The 15,515-nt window shown below is 60.0% G+C and overlaps 2 protein-coding genes across 2 annotated transcripts; one reads left to right on the top strand and one right to left on the bottom strand.

Moving 5' to 3' along the window:
• Positions 1-219: 219 nt before the first annotated feature.
• Positions 220-7,489, bottom strand: FAM71E1 (family with sequence similarity 71 member E1; the record flags this gene model as incomplete). The annotated part of the gene is made up of 6 exons (XM_007957642.1): positions 220-326; positions 435-552; positions 819-1,290; positions 6,640-6,770; positions 7,117-7,217; positions 7,372-7,489. Coding segments are annotated over 6 exons (1,047 nt in total), but the record flags the coding sequence as incomplete, so codon positions are not given.
• A 294-nt stretch (positions 7,490-7,783) lies between these two features.
• EMC10 (ER membrane protein complex subunit 10) lies at positions 7,784-13,010 on the top strand. The gene is made up of 7 exons (XM_007957625.2): positions 7,784-7,897; positions 8,841-8,913; positions 10,723-10,832; positions 11,306-11,410; positions 11,646-11,827; positions 11,948-12,041; positions 12,924-13,010. The coding sequence occupies exons 1-7, from the start codon at positions 7,784-7,786 to the stop codon at positions 13,008-13,010; spliced, it is 765 nt and encodes a 254-aa protein (XP_007955816.1).
• Positions 13,011-15,515: the final 2,505 nt, after the last annotated feature.

The following is a 15,515-nucleotide window of genomic DNA, read 5'->3' as shown; positions in this document are numbered from 1 at the left end:
TGGAGTCAGCCATATTGGGACAGCTACTTGAGTTGGTGAACCGTGTATGGAGCCAGCCATCTAGTCAACCACATAGCATTGGCGACTAGGAGTCAAAGATGACCCAAGGCCGTGTTGAGGTAGCTAGATGCGGAACGGTGCCCTAGTGAGGTACCTGTGTTGGAATGGCTGGGCACCACCTCCCACAGGCAGCCCCAAGGCCGGGTGGCGGCAGGCACACTATTTCAGTGAGGCCGCCATGTTGAACTGGCAACAACAGCAAAACCGCTCAGTGACCTGGGTGTTGATTCTTAATCGGCTGAGCTTTATTACCTCGAATAACTGATCTGCCGGGTGGTGGGGGAGGGCGTTTTAAATCTCTAGTCCTTGGTGATGTCAGAAGATGCTAAGAATCAGAGGCCCCAGAGTTCTGAGGTCTGTGGGTCAAGTCTGACCTCTGCTGGAGTCTGGGGAGAGACAGCTTCCCTCAGAGGCCTTGACCTGGGGGGCTTTCTGCACTTTGGGGGCCGGGGAGGGGGTCCTGGACTCACTGGGCACTAGGGAAGGGGGTGTCTTGAGAGGAGGAGGAGGTCATCGGGGTTCCAGTACCCCCATATTCAAGGACTGGATTCCTTCCCCCTCCACTCACCCCCAGTCCTTACAGGGAGCTGGGGCATCTGGCCTGGTGGATCTTACCCCTTTGGGACCCAGGAAGACACTTCCTAGACCCCACTGTGGTCGGTCAAGGGGAAGGAGGCTACCAGGGGTCCCCAAACAGGCAAACAGAACCATCTTAGCTGGAGACACCACGCCCTGCTTTGAGATCCCGCTGTCTTTACCCTCAGGGTGCAGACCCTTCGAGGACCCAGGACCCAGTCCCCCAGCCCCTCCTCCCTCAGACCCAGGAGTTCTGACCCCCGGACCCCTCTTCCCTCGGACCCAGAGTCCTGGCCCCCAGACCCCTCCCCTCCCCCGCCCCGGAACCACCTCCACCCATGCTCGCAGTCCCGCCGGGCCCCACCCGTCACCTCGTCCCCCTCCTCCAGGGCCGTGTCCTCCTCCTCCTCCTCCTCCTCCTCCTCCTCCCCGTCGGCGAGCGCCCGGTCCTCCTGCGTGAAGGGCACGGCGCCCTGGGCCGCGTGGAAGCGCAGGCGGTACAGGAGGCGCACCCAGCGGCCGAACTCGCGGTCGCGGGTCTCGGGCGGGGCGCGCAGCTGCAGGTAGAAGGTGCGGCCGGTGCGGAACTTGACCTTGAGCTGCCGGCGGCACTCGTCGTGGACGAAGAGCTGGACGAACTGCAAGGGGAACAGCCTGGGCGGGCGAGGGGGCGCCTCAGGATCCCAGCCCCCACAGCGCGGTCCTCCCGCCTGGGCCGCCCCCTGGAGGAGTAACGCCTGCGTCTAGTCCCGTTTCACGGTTCCTCCAAACGCGTGGGTTTAAGTGCAGCTGTAAGATACCGCAGAGGAGCCCTGGGGGCGCAACGGTTGAGCCCGTGGCTGCCAACGGACTGGCTGGCAGTTCCAACCCGCCCAGAGGCCCGGCGTAAGAAGGCCCTGCGCTCTGCTCCTGTAAGGACCGCAGCGTAGGAGACACTTTGGGGGCAGTTCTCTGGGCCATGGAGTCTCTATAAGTGGGAGTGAACTTGACCACACACAACCACAATCCCATTCCTCTCCCCTCTGTGGGTCCCGCTCGCCTCTCTCCTGACCGCTAGACTGAGGGCACGTGTGAAATGGCCGTTTGGGTGTTGGCTTGACACGGGACGCAGAACATGTCCCAAATCCCAGCGCCTGACCTTCCCCAGCCCAAACCGCCTCCTGCCCCTGACTCTTCGCTCGCACACACCTCACCCAACTCTCAGCTGATCCCGGCAGCTCCTCCTTGGAGATGTTCTCACCATGGCGCCACTTCTCAGTGGCTCCCTGCCTGCCCTTGTCCCGCGCTGTTCCCCACGCGGCCACCAGAGGGCGCCCGTGAGCGCCTGGGTCCGCTCACACCTGCTCAACGCCCTCCCGCGGCTCCCGCCTCCATTGTTGTTGTTGTTATGTGCCGTCGAGTCGGACCCGACTCATAGCGACCCCTCCTTGGGTTTCCAAGACACTATCACTACGGAAATAGATTGCCCAACCTTCCTTCCGAGGAGTGGGTGGTGGGTTTGAACCACCAGCCTTCTGGTTAGCAGTTAAATGCCTTAGGCACTAGGCCACCAGTGCTACCAGAGCTCCCACCTCCATTAGAACAAGCAAAGTCCTCCCTGAACCCCACAAGGCCCTCCAAGAAGCACGGTCGCCCCTGACCTCAGGTCCCACGCTTCCGTGATCACTTGCTATTCTTCCAAAACACCAGGCACTGGAGACACGCCAAACCCATCCTGCCTGGGGCCTTAGCAATGGTTGTTCCCTCCGTGGAACAAATAAACCTACTGCCGCTGAGTCGATTCCGACCCACAGCGCCCCTAGAGGACAGAGTGGAACTGCCCCACAGGGTTCCCTGGACTGTCAATCTTTATGGAAGCCAACTGCCTCATCTTTCTCCCACTGAGCAGCTGGTCGGTTCAAACTGCCTTTTGGTTTGCACCACACACTTAACCACTGCACCACCAGGGTCCTGGTTGGTGAAATCTCTCAGGCTTTCCTTCAAGGCCCAACAAGGCAGACGACTGCAAGAGTGGGTGGGTGGGTGACTTGCCCCGCCGCCCAGCTGCGATGGGGAGCCCGGCCGTTCGCACTGTCACACGTGCCCTGTGAGCAGTAGTGACCTCCAGGAAGTGACCTCACAGATTCCCTCCCATGTGCACACAGGCTTCTGCCCAAGGATGTCCCCATGAGGCCATCTCCCGTTGCCTGTAACCCCAAGACACCAGCCAGCCAGCCACTCAACCATTATGTCCCCGCAGATGGAAGGGTGATGACCAGCCTTTACCGAATGCTCACTGTGCCTGCCACTGTTCCAAGTGCTTTACAAATAGCGACTACTGAGGCGGGCTCTTCTCTTACCCCCGTTTTCCGGATGAGAAAACTGGAGGCACAAGCGTGTAGGGACGTGGCCAGTCAGTAAGGAAGCCGTGAAGCCAGATTCTGAGCCCAGGAGCCCAGGCCGTTTGAAGGCAGCAGACACGGTGACCCAAGGGACGGGGCTTATGAACCCTGTGTCCTGAGAAAGGATCTCGTGGCTGGACTCATGCTGGTCTAGGAGTCTGCATACTGAGCTTACAGGGAATGAGAAGAGTGGACGGTAGCACACAGCACGAGCCCCCCCACACACACACACAGACACACACATGCCGGGCGGGATTCAAGGACTCTGGTGGTGCACTAGGGAGCTCTGGTGGTGCAGTGCCTAAGGCATTTGACTGCTAACCAGAAGGCTGGCGGTTCAAACCTACCAGTCACTCCCAGGAAGGAAGACTGGGCGATCTACTTCTGTAGAGATACCGCCTCGGAAACCCAAGGAGGGGTCGCTATGAGTCAAGTCAAGTCAATGGCAGTGACTTTGGTTTGGGCTTTGCTTCCAGTGGGTGTGGTTTGGGCTTTGCTCCCATCACGACTGACAGCCTTAGAGACCCTGTGGTGCAGTTCCACTCTGTCCTCTAGGGGCGCTGTGGGTCAGAATCCCCTCCAGGCACTGGGTTTGGTTTGGGCTTTGCTTCTGTGAAGGTAGGAGCTCTGGTGGCGCAGTGCCTAAGGCACTTGACTGCTAACCAGAAGGCTGGCGGTTCAAACCCACCAGCCACTCCTCGGAAGGAAGGTTGGGCAATCTACTTCTGCAGTGATACCACCTTGGAAACCCAAGGAGTGGTCGCTATTGAGTTGGAAACGACCCAACGGCAGTGAGGGTGAGGTTTGGTGGTGCAGCAGTGAAGCACTCGGCTGCTAACCATGAGGTCTGCGGTTCAAATCCACCAGGTGCTTCCCCAGAGTTGTAGGCTGGCAAACGCCAGAGGGCACTTTCACTCTGCCCTATGGGGTCCCTCTGAAGGAGCTCCGGTGGCTGCTAACCAGAAGGTAGGCGACTCAAAGCCACCAGCTGCTCTGTGGGAGGAAGATGAGGCACTCCACCTCCGTAAAGACTGACAGCCTTGGACACCCAATGGGGGACGCTAAGAGTCAGAACTGACCTGGTGACGGCAGGTTTGGGTTTGGTTTTATGGGGTCCCCGAGTCAGATCTGATCAACAGCCACAGGGTTGGGAGCCCTGGTAGCGCAGCGGTTGAGCACTCGGCTGCTAATCAAGAACAGCCTAAGGGTCAGCTTTGCTCGGCCGCATGATGTCACTGTGAGTCACTGTGTCAGACCTGTCACACCATGTCACTGTGAGTCAGAATCGATTTGACCGTCCTAAGACCACGTTACGGCTTCAAAGAGTCCCTGGGTCGTGTGAACGCTTAACACACGTGGCTGCTGAGGAGAGGCTAGTCTACCTGGCAAACTGCTTCCAAAAAAGCAGCCCCTGGAAACCCTCTGGAGCAGTTCCCCTCTCTCTCTCTCTCTCTCTCTCTCTCACACACACACACACACACACACACACACACACACACGGGTTTCCAGGAGTTTGCTCAGGAACAGCCCTGAGGCTGCAAGCTGGTGAGATCTGGGGTCCAGAGCGTCTTCAGAAACGTTTACCGAGCAAGTGCACCATTTCTGTCTGATGAGATGTTGATTTGTAGGGAAGGAGCCCTGGTGGCACGGCAGTTAAGTGCTCAGCTGCCAACAAAAAGGTCAGTGGTTTGAACCCACCAGTCTTTCTGCAGCAGAAAGATGGGGCAGTCTGTTCCCTAAAGACTTGACAGCCTTGGAGACCCTGTGGTGCAGTTCCACTCTGTCCTCTAGGGGCGCTGTGGGTCAGAATGGACTCCACGGCAGTGGGTGTGGTTTGGGCTTTGCTTCCATGAAGATTGAGAGCTCTGGTGGCGTAGGGCCTGAGGCATCTGACCGTTAATTATGACTGCTAACCAGAAGGCTCTTGCCTGCTAACCAGACGGCTGGCGGTTCAAACCCACCAGCCACTCCTCGGAAGGAAGGTTGGGCAATCCTACTTCCGTAGTGATAACTGCCTCGGAAACCCAAGGAGGGGTCGCTATGAGTCGGGGCCGACTCGACGGCACATAACAACAACAACAACAACAACCAGAAGGCTGGCAGTTCAAACCCACCGGCCACTCCTCATGAGGACGACTAGGCAATCTACTTCCGTAGAGATACTGCCTCAGAAACCCAAGGAGAGGTCATTATGAGTCAGGATTGACTCGACAGCAGTGAGCTGCGTTTGGTTTTGGTTAATCTTTATGAAGCCAACTGCCTCATCTTTCTCCCGCAGAGTGGCTGGTGGGTTTTTCGGACCGCTGAACTTTCGGTTTGCATCTGAGTGCTTTAACCACTGAGCCACCAGGGCTCGTCTTTACTTACGGTGGGAGGGTAAGTCAAGGCTGTAAATTGGCTCAAGTGAGTTGGTTTGTCAGAATCAGTTTCTGCTGCTGAGCCACGAAAAAGCCTCCGGGATTTCAGAACTGGGGACAAACTGGAGACAAGCGCCTCGCACTGCGAGCGTCCCCTATCCTCCGGCCGGCCCGCCTGCCTTATTTTTTCAAATTTTTGTCTCATTTTTCTGTATCTGTATTTGTGCTTTTCTGTCTTTCTGTTTGCCTTTTCTTTTTTCTCTTGTTAACTCTGAAATGCGGTCAATAAATGGGCACCACTGGCAGGCAGGGCACTTCTCCAACAGGCAAGTGGGGGAGGGGAGGGGTGCAGGGGAAGGATGAGGAGGTGAAGGGTGGGGTACAGGTGAGGAGGAGTGGTGTGCAGGGGAGGGGCAGGTGCCAAGGATGATTTCCTGTGTGTTTTATACATTGGAGTGTGTGTGTTTGCCTGCGAGTCTGCAACATTTTCTCAATAGAAAAACGGTAACAAGGTCTGAAGGGGTGGCGCCCAGCGCGGCATGGGAAGTTGAGAATCAGAGGCTGGCTGTCATCAGCAGCCACTAGGAGCCTGGGCTCGAATCCCAGCCCACTCCTGGACTCCTGTGGGACCCTGGGTGAGTGGTTCCCCGCTCCGAGTCTCAGTTTTCCTCTTTGGAGCTCGGGGATCACTGTGAGGGTACAAGGTCAGAGATGTGATTGTATGCATGGTCCGGGGGCCACGGTAAGTACCACACAAATGCTCCTTCTTCTAACTCTCCACGGTACAGCTGAGGCCTGCCCCCCCCCCCCCTTGGAGTTGGCCCCATGCACCAGGAAACGCAGCTGGGTCCGGCACCAGCCCCGTGACCTGATGCAGACCAGACCACTGTGGTCCATGGGGGGGGTCTCCTGGGTCATTTTTGGAAGTAAGTGGTCAGGCCTTTCTTCCTGGTCTATCTATCTTCATCTGCAAGCCCCACTGAAACTTGTTTGCCATCAGACCCACATGCAAGCCCCCATTAACAGACGGGTGCTCCTAAGATGTACTGGTAGGAAATGGAACCCGCGTCCCCTGTGTGGAAGGGGGGAATTCAACCATCACTGCCCTGTCACGTCTATCTGATTCCTCTTTCCGGGCCCTGAGGATGGCTCGGTCTTGGTTCTCTCGGGCAGGCAGCCATCCGAGACTCTGGGCCCTGGGAGCTGTCTGGGTGAGGGAGAGGATGCCCAGAGTCGAGGAAGGAGGCCAGGGTAGGGCCAGTCACCCGAAGAGTTGGAGGCGTCCGTTCTCCTTGGTGGGGCCCGCTAGCAGCAACAGGTCAGGGAGTTCCAGGGCTGGACTGGAGGCGGCCACTCCCATGGTGACTTTGTTGGCGACTTCTCCTAACCGGGTCACCTGGGGCCAGAAGTCAGAGGTTAGAGGTGGCGTAGATGGAGGTGAGGACTGGGAACCGATGAGCAGTTGGAAATCTTAGTAGGGCTCAGGGTCATGAACAAAGCGAGTTAAAAATGAGGGCAGGGGTCTGGGATCAAAAGTCAAGGGGTCAGGCGTCAGGATTCATAGGGAAGTGGAGGGTCTTGAAGTAAGGGGGATCAGAGGTCACATATTATGGAGAACTGGAGGTCGGGAATCCTCCGAGATGGACGTTATGCGGGAGTGGTCGGAAGAAGGGAGAGCAGGGGTCCCCAAGTCGTGAGGTGAGAAGTCAGGCTGAGGATCTGGGCTGGGAGGGGGTTCCCACCTGCACGAAGTTGCTCTCAAAGATGGGGAAGTCCCGCAGCTGGTCGAACTCGCCGCTCAGGAGGTGGCGCTGGAGTCGGCCAGGCCGGCTTGTGAAACAGGCTGGAGGCGGAGGGGCGGGGGGAATGTCTTTGTCAGAAGGCTGAGCCTGAGGACGTCCCGCGCCAAGGATGAGAGTGTCCGGGCTCACCACCTCGTCCTACATCAGGGCCCTTCCGTGCCCCACTTCCTCCCCCTCGGCCTCACCGCTCATCACCTGCCATCCCACCAGGTCCCGCCTCACCTGCTCCACCCAGGTCCGACTTTGGCTTTTCCGGGGTCATCGCCACGCCCCCTCCCCTCGCGGGGAGCGGAAGGAAGAGCCCCAGGAGGAGAGGGAGGGCGGGGCTGCCGACTCTGTGACGTCACGAGACGGTGGCACGGGTTTGCCTGACGTCACCAAGAAAGGGATCAGGTTGGTGACATCACCTGAGAGCCGGTGCCCGGAGACCCGGCTGTAGAGGCTGCCGCTCCGCTGACGTCAGGCCCCGGTTGCCGGGTAGCGTCAGTGCGCAGGCGTCAGGAGCCGGCGCAGGCGCACGGGCAAGCGGAATGGGGCGCGTTCCTCCCGGCGTGCTCCGCGGCCGCTTGGCTCACACCGGCCCTTTGACAGGTGGGAGCGCGCCGAGATGGCGGCGGCCGGCGCTGGGGCAACTCGGCTGCTTCTGCTCTTGTTGATGGCGGCAGCAGCCCCCAGCCGGGCCCGGGGCAGCGGCTGTCGGGCCGGGACCGCGGCACGGGGGGTGAGTTTTTATTGGCTATGCACAGAAGCCGGAGCCGGCCGAAATCCAGGTCTTGGGCTTTGAGAAAAGGTTAAGGTGAAAACGAGGCTGCGCAGGCCTCTGAAGGAAGATGAGGTGAAAAAACGGTAGCAAGCGAGGCTGCAGTTCTCGATGCAAAGGGCCTGCGCCTGGAACGACACCACACCGGCTGGGAGAGAAAGCGAGAGGAACGTTAGGAAGACTCCAGCTAATGAATATGCATAAGGGGCGTGGTTCCGATGGGCTCTTGGCGCCTGCGCGTTGGGTGAGGCGCAGCCTGCGCCAAAGGGAGAGGTTGGGGACCAGGGGGAAAGAACATAGGGATCCGCAGCTCGTGAATATGCATGAGAAGGTGTGGCCAGGGTGGAATCTGGCCAACCAAACTTCGCAGCGGTTAATATAAGAAAGGACAAGCTCTCTAGAGATTGGAGAGGAATCGTGCTTCGTGAATATGCAGGAAGGGCGGGAAGAGGTGCTTCGTGAATATGCATGAGGGGGCGGAGTCAAAGCTCGCAGGCTTCTTTAATGTGGAAATGAAGTTGCAGGCTCATTGGCGTAGGTCGGGGAAGGATGCAGAAGAAGGAAAGTTGGAGAAAATGAAGGGTTAAAAGTTGAATATATTTGAAGAGGCGGGGCTCAGGCGGCAAGGTGGCGATTGAGGCTGTTAAGGTGAAAAAGAGGCTGCCTGAATCTTTATGGGCAAAGCATTAGGAAGCCCTGGTTTGCACGGGGGTGGGGGGGCGGTGAGTCTGTAGCATGAATGTTCATGATTGTTTTCGGGGAATCCAGGGTCAGGATCCGCCATTGGGTTCAATATGAAAATAAGGCCCTTCTCTCAACCCGCCGGCTCTGTGTCCGTCCTGGGGTCGTGGGTTCGGCCCTGCCGAGGGGTGAATGGTCCGACCTGGGCCTCTTTCTCCTGCAGGCTGGTGCAGAAGGCCGAGAAGGTGAGGGCTGCGGCACGGTGGGGATGCTGCTGGAGCACTCCTTTGAGATGGGTGAGTCGAGCATCGATCGTTCCCAGCGACGCTACCCAGGGTCCTGGGAGTCAGGACTAGGGTCTGGCCGCTTTCCCCTGGACAGGAGGGCTGGGGAAGAGAACCACTGCAATTAAATGTCCCTTTGTCTTGTGAGAGGAGCCATGGTGGCGCCGTGGTTAAACCCTTGGCTGTAACCAAATGGTCAGCGGTTCAAATCTACCAAACAGGCAGGAGAAAGATGTGGCAGTCAGCTTCGGCGAAGATTGTTGTTTGTTGTTAGGTGCCGTCCAGCCGGTTCCGACTCATAACGTCCCCGTGAACAACAGAAGGAAATACTGCCCAGTCCTGAGCCATCCTCACGGTGCTTGCTGTTGGAGCCCATTGTAGCACCCACTGCACCAGCCCATCTCGTTCAGGGTCTTCTTTTCGCTGACCCTCCACTTTACTGAGCGTGATGTCCTTCTCCAGGGACTGGTCCCTTCTGACAACATGACCAAAGTACACGAGATGAAGTCTGGCCATTCTGAGGAACCTTGTACTGTACTTCTGTGCCTTACAGCCTTGGAAACCCTGTGGTGCAGTTCCACTCTGTCCTGCAGGGGCACTGTGAGTCGGAATAGACTCCATGGCACTGGGTTTGGTTTGGGTTTTGCTTCCATAAAACTGGGAACTCTGGTAGCATAGTGCCTAAGGCACTTGACTGCTAACCAGAAGGCTGGTGGTTCAAACCCACCAGCCACTCCTTGGAAGTAAGATTTGCAAACTACTTCTGTAGTGATACTGCCTCAGAAACCCAAGGAGGGGTCGCTATGAGTCAGGTCTGAGTCAACGGCATATAACAACAACATAAAGACTGACAGCCTTGGAAACCCTGTAGTGCAGTTCCACTCTGTCCTCTAGGGGCGCTGTGGGTCAGAATTGACTCTAGGGCAGTGGGCGTGGTTTGGGCTTTGCTTCTGTGAAGATTGACAGCCTTGGAGACCCTGTGGGGCAGTTCCACTCTGTCCTCTAGGGGCGCTGTGGGTCAGAATTGACTCTAGGGCAGTGGGTGTGGTTTGGGCTTTGCTTCTGTGAAGATTGACAGCCTTGGAAACCCTGTGGTGCAGTTCCTCTCTGTCCGCTAGGGGCGCTGTGAGCGGGAAGTATGCAAAGTCCTTGCGGAGGCCGCAGTCAGCATTTCGTAGCCCGCTTGTAGAATGATCGTCAGGTGCCCAGTGCCACCTAGCTGCTTGGCACCGATGAACTCAAGTGTCCCTGCAGTGTTAGTTTTGTCCCTGTTTTCTTTGAGGCTTAGAGAGGGCAGCGTGCCACCAGGGTCCCTTAGCAAGTGAATAGGAGGTGCGACCAGCGCCAACCCCCACCTTAAATGCCCCTGATGAGGCGCCAGGTTCTCAGAGCCAGACGTCAGTGCTAATAATGGAGCCCGGGCTCGTGTTCCAGGTCTTGCCCTCTGCAGACCTACGGAGCCGACCACAGAATCCTCTGGGAAGTGCGCCGCGGGGCCCCGCAGCCCAGTGGTTGGCCTTTCGGAGCTCCGCAGCTCCCTGGTTGCAACTGGAGAGAACGAGGCTCCGATAGCTCCTGTGCGGGCTCCCCGGGTCGCCTGACGAGGAGCAGGCCCGGCTGAGGAGGTCCGGAGCTCAGGCGCCTGCTTCGGGCTGTCCTGCGGGGCAGGAGGGCAGGCCGGGGTGGGGTGTCCCGAAGTGCAGGCGGGACCGCGGGGGCTCGGAGTGGGAAGGGGCGGAGGCGAGGTTGCACCCCTCTCCTCCCGCTGGGGCGGCAGAGACTGCTCTGGGAGGGTGGCTGCTGAACCCGGGCTCCCCGCAGATGACGCCGTGCACTTCCGGAAGCGCGGCTCCCTGCTCTGGAACCAGCAGGACGGCACCCTGTCCCTGTCGCAGCGGCAGCTCAGCGAGGAGGAGCGAGGCCGCCTCCGGGTGAGGAGGGGCCCGGGCTGTGGGCGGGGCCAGCCGGCTCTCCCGCACTGCCCCGCCCATGCCGCCTTCCGCCCTCGCCCTCCAGGGCGGCGGCAGCATAGCGCAGTGCGGGTGTGGGTCCGGTCTGCGGTGGCGGCATGCCTGGGGGCCTCGGCTGGGCTGTCCTCTCTACCTGGTGCCTGCCTCCCCCATAGTCTCCCAGCTCCCCAGTCCATTAGGGTGAAGTCCGGTTTAAGGAGGAAGGGGCCCTCAAACAGCCTGAACGCGAGTTTGCCCAGGGGCGGGGCTGAAGGCCCGGGCAGGCGGAAGGGGACCGCTGTCTTGGAGAGAAAGCTCACCAAAGCCACCGAGTCCCCTTCCTCGCTGAGTCTGTGGGCCAGAGGCTGCTGCGAGGCTGGTGAAGACTCGGACTGGGTGTCCTGCTGGGGGCCCGGTAGTCACCGTCGCTCTCACGGTCCCTGCTCTCCCTGCAGGATGTGGCAGCCCTGAATGGCCTCTACCGGGTTCGGGTCCCACGGCGGCCCGGGGCCCCTGAGGGCCCAGAAGCTGGTGGCTACGTTTCCTCTTTTGTGCCCGCGGTGAGTTGGGGACAAGGACCCAGCCCCTGCCTTGCTCATCCCAGCTGCCTCCCTCTGGTCCTGCCCTTCTTGCCCCCAGTGCTGACCGGGCGTGACCGGGGAGCGGGGCCCTCCGGGGTGCTGGGGCCTCCAGCAGAAGCGGCTCAGGGTGGTGGTGGGGTCCACGAGGCCAACAAGTAGGGGCTCGTGCCCAGGGGCGACCTGACAGCCCCTGGCCCTCTCCCTCCCTGCCCAGTGCTCCCTGGTGGAGTCGCACCTCTCGGACCAGCTGACCCTGCACCTGGACGTGGCCGGCAACGTGGTGGGCGTGTCAGTGGTGACGCAGCCCGGGGGCTGCCGTGGCCACGAGGTGGAGGACGTGGACCTGGAGCTGTTCAACACCACGGTGCAGCTGCAGCCGCCCACCACCGCGCCGGGGTGAGAGCTGAGAGGCCTGGCTGCCCCCACCCTCCTCCTGCCACCCCAGGGGCTCGCCGGCCCTCAGCCCCCCACCCCCGTCCACCCACCCGGCCCCTCACCACCCTCCCCTCCCACCAGCCCCGAGACAGCAGCCTTCATTGAGCGCCTGGAGATGGAGCAGGCCCAGAAGGCCAAGAACCCCCAGGAGCAGAAGTCTTTTTTTGCTAAATATGTGAGTGGGGCCCCCACCCCCGCCCCCCTCCCACAGGCCCAGCTGTCTGGGCCCTCTGCCCTCTCCTCTCCCTGGCTCTTAGGCTCCTGTCTGTCACCCTACAGGCCTCCTGAGTGTCCTTTCTGGCCCCTCCCTGAGCTAGGCTTGGGGAAGGGGGGCGGTGTCAGCTCTGGAAAACGACCCACCTCAGCAGCCTGGCTGATGGGGGGCTGGGTGGTACTGGGAACCAGAAAGGCTTGGGGGGGCATGGAGGTGGGTGGGGGTGGGGGTGGGGCGGGGGCGGGCCAGCGCAGACCCTCAGCCCAGTGGGGCTCCTTTGGAGGGCCGTGTGAGGCTGTGTGCAGAGAGACGTGGTCGGCTGGGGGGGGGGGGCTGGCCAGAGAGCAGGGCGTCTGGGAGAAGGGCCTGAGCTAGGGCTGGGGGCTGGGAGGGAGGGGACAGGCGGAGGGTTTGAGAGGCCTGTGGAAGGTTTGACATGAGCACTGAGGGAGCCGGGCAGCTGGGGGGCAGAGGGCCAGGTCTAGGGAAGCCCCGCTGGCCATGGCGTGGGGGGCGGCTGGGCCCTGGAGGCCCAGCAGGCGCAGGCTGGGCGGGTCGGGGTGGTGGGTCCCGCCTGAGGCACCGGCCACCTGAGTGTGGAGAGGGCAGGGCCAGCCTGCGGGCGAGGAGCGAGGCCCCAGTGAGGCTAGGGCGGGAGGAGTGGGCTCCTGAGACGGACGCTGAGCCCCCTGCGTGCTGGGCACTGACCCAGGCCAAGGTCAGGGCAGCAGGAACAGCCTCGGGGCAGGGAAACTGGAGCCCAGGGAGGCCTCGCCGGAGGGTCCCCGCCCACCCAGGGGTTGCAGGCCCCAAAGGCCCCTGACCTGTCCCCCTCCCTCCTAGTGGCACCTCATCCTGGGGGGGGCCGTGTTGCTCACAGCCCTGCGTCCTGCTGCCCCGGGGCCCGCGCCGCCACCGCAGGAGGCCTGAGTGAGGACCCCCGCCCGCCCTCCCGCACCCCTGCCCTCCTGTAGTGCAGTAGGGGACCTGGGCCCGCCTCACACCGCCCCTGCCCCGGGGCCTGGCGCGGGCTCCGGTGCTCACACTCGCCCTCCTCTCTCCCTGTGTCCGTCTGTCTGACCTCCAGTGGATGTACATCATTCCCGTCGTGCTGTTCCTCATGATGTCGGGAGCGCCGGACGCCGGGGGCCAGGGTGGGGCTGGGGGTGGAGGGGGCGGTGGAGGCAGCGGTCGGTGAGGGGCTGGGCCGCCCTGTGTCAACACCCTGTCCCCTCCCGCCCAGCGGCCACCCCAAGGAGGCACACCTCTCCGTCCCCCATCCTCCTCTGTCAGCGCATGTCAACGGCGGGAGCTGCCGGGCCACCCTGGCCAGTCCCTCCTCTGCCCTCTTTGACCCTATTGCGGAGCACTGGCTGCCTCCAGGGCCCTTCAGTGTGGCCTGTGCCCGTCTGCAGCCCCTTTGCCCTCGTCTGCAGCCCAGGCTCCCGGTGCCCACACAGCAGAGGCCAGGCTCCTCCCGCGGGCCCTGCCCCCGCCTCCTGAGCCTGCGCTTTTGGGAACGTGCCGAGTTCTCTCCAGCCTCCGTGCCTTTGCCGTGGTGGTCTCTGGGGCCCACCTAGTGGCCCCACTGGGACACGTGCTTCTGCCCAGTGACCCCTGACTGCTGATACTGGGTGGGCTGTGGCCCCTGTCTGTCACCCCCTGAGGTTGGCTGGGCCTGGCACAGAGCGGGCACACAGGGACGGTGGGGAGGGGGCCGTGGTCTGGCCATCACGTTGGCCTCGATCTGCCCAGTGGCCGTGGCCAGGCGGCTCCGAGCAGGATTTGGGGATCTCTGCCTTCCGGAGGGCTTGAAGGAACGTGTTGAAAAAGAAGAAACAGAGTCAGTGAAGTCGAGGACCGGATGGTTGATGTTCATAGGATCCCTTTGGCCTTGACTACGAGGCTCTTGACCGGGTACAGGGCAGTAGGAGGCCACGCTGGGGCCTTTGCTGTTGACCCTACCCACCCACCGCCCTCCTCTCTCCCTGTGTCTGTCTGACCTCACGCATCTTGATATAAAATATCAAGTTAAAAACATGGTCAGGACAGGATATCAAAACGTGTAAGAAAATACATTGAAACTTAGGAATGATTTGAAAGATTACAGCTTCCAGCAGCCAAGTGCACCAGCTCCGTCTTGTGGCTCAAGCCAGTTGCCCTGTGTGTCGGCTTGCCGGATTCTGGTTTCCCAGGTGATTCAGAAACTCGAGACAAACGTGGCGCAGTCGTGCGGCCGGGTCATGCGTGCTGTGGCCTGTGGCAGCTTATTCCACTGGCCCCAGATGCCCCACATTGAACCTGCTCCCTGTTTTGTGTGTTACGAATAGTGCCCCAGTGACTTGGAGAGGCTCCCGTGTGAGCTTGAATCCTCACCTGGGAACGCGTGACTATAAGTGGAACTACTGTGGCAGATGAAAAGATGCTTCATGAGTAAACAAGGCATCTGTGTGGTTCAGCTATTAAAACGGTATAAAAAGGCACATGGTGCTGAGCGGTGTTTGTCCCAATTACTTTGATCTGTTGTATTTTTCCTCCTGGAGGGTCTTTATGCAGTAAAAGCAGCTAGCAGCGTGGGCCTCAGAGATGAGGCGGGTTTGGTTCTACTTCGTGAAGATTTATTTACCTCCTCGGAAACCCAGTGGGGGGTTGCTATGAGGCGGAAGTGACTCAGTAGCAGTGGGTTTGGTTGATTTTTTGAGTGCACTGGGCAAATCTGCTGCAAAAGACCCCTTTAAAGTGCTGAAGAGTAAAGATGTCTCTTTGAAGACTGAGGTGGGCCTGACCCAAGCCGTGGTGTTTTCCGTTGCCTCGTATGCATGTGAAAGCTGGACAATGAAGATGGAAGACCAAAGAAGAGTTGATGCTTTTGAGTTGTGCTGGCGAAGAATGCTGAGTGCCGTGGACTGCCAGAAGAACTAACATCTGTCCTGGAAGAAGTGCAGCTGGAACGCTCCCTAGAGGATGGCCAAACTTCGTCTCACCTACTTCAGTCGTGTCAGAAGGGACCATTCCCTGGAGAAGGATGTCATGCTTATTAAAGTGATGTTATTGTTAGGTTCTGTCGAGTTATCTCCGACTCATAGTGACCGCATGCGCAGCAGAACGAAACACCACCAGGTCCCGCGCCAGCCCCACAATCCCTGCTATACTTGAGCCCATCATTGCAACCATTGTGTCAATCCATCTCGTTGAGGGCTGTGATAGTTGGAGCTGTGTGTCCACTTGGCTGGACCCCCAGTTCTGTGTGGTTGTTCCCATGATGGGATCAGATGACTGTGTTCTGAGAGGCCAGTCTGCCCAAGGGGAATTTCCCTAGGGGTGTGGCCTGCTTGCAAGATAACCAGGGACATCCTGGGAAGAGACACATTCTTTGAGGGATTGGAACCCTGGTGTGCGGACTACAAACTTCCGTGAGTGAGCAGCCCACCGCTC

This window comes from Orycteropus afer, unplaced genomic scaffold (assembly GCF_000298275.1).
Source record: "Orycteropus afer afer isolate SDZICR_OR568_19922 unplaced genomic scaffold, OryAfe1.0 scaffold00766, whole genome shotgun sequence".
NCBI lineage: Eukaryota > Metazoa > Chordata > Mammalia > Tubulidentata > Orycteropodidae > Orycteropus > Orycteropus afer.
Note: the sequence above shows the minus strand (reverse complement) of the source record. Positions and strands in the feature narration are given on the sequence as shown.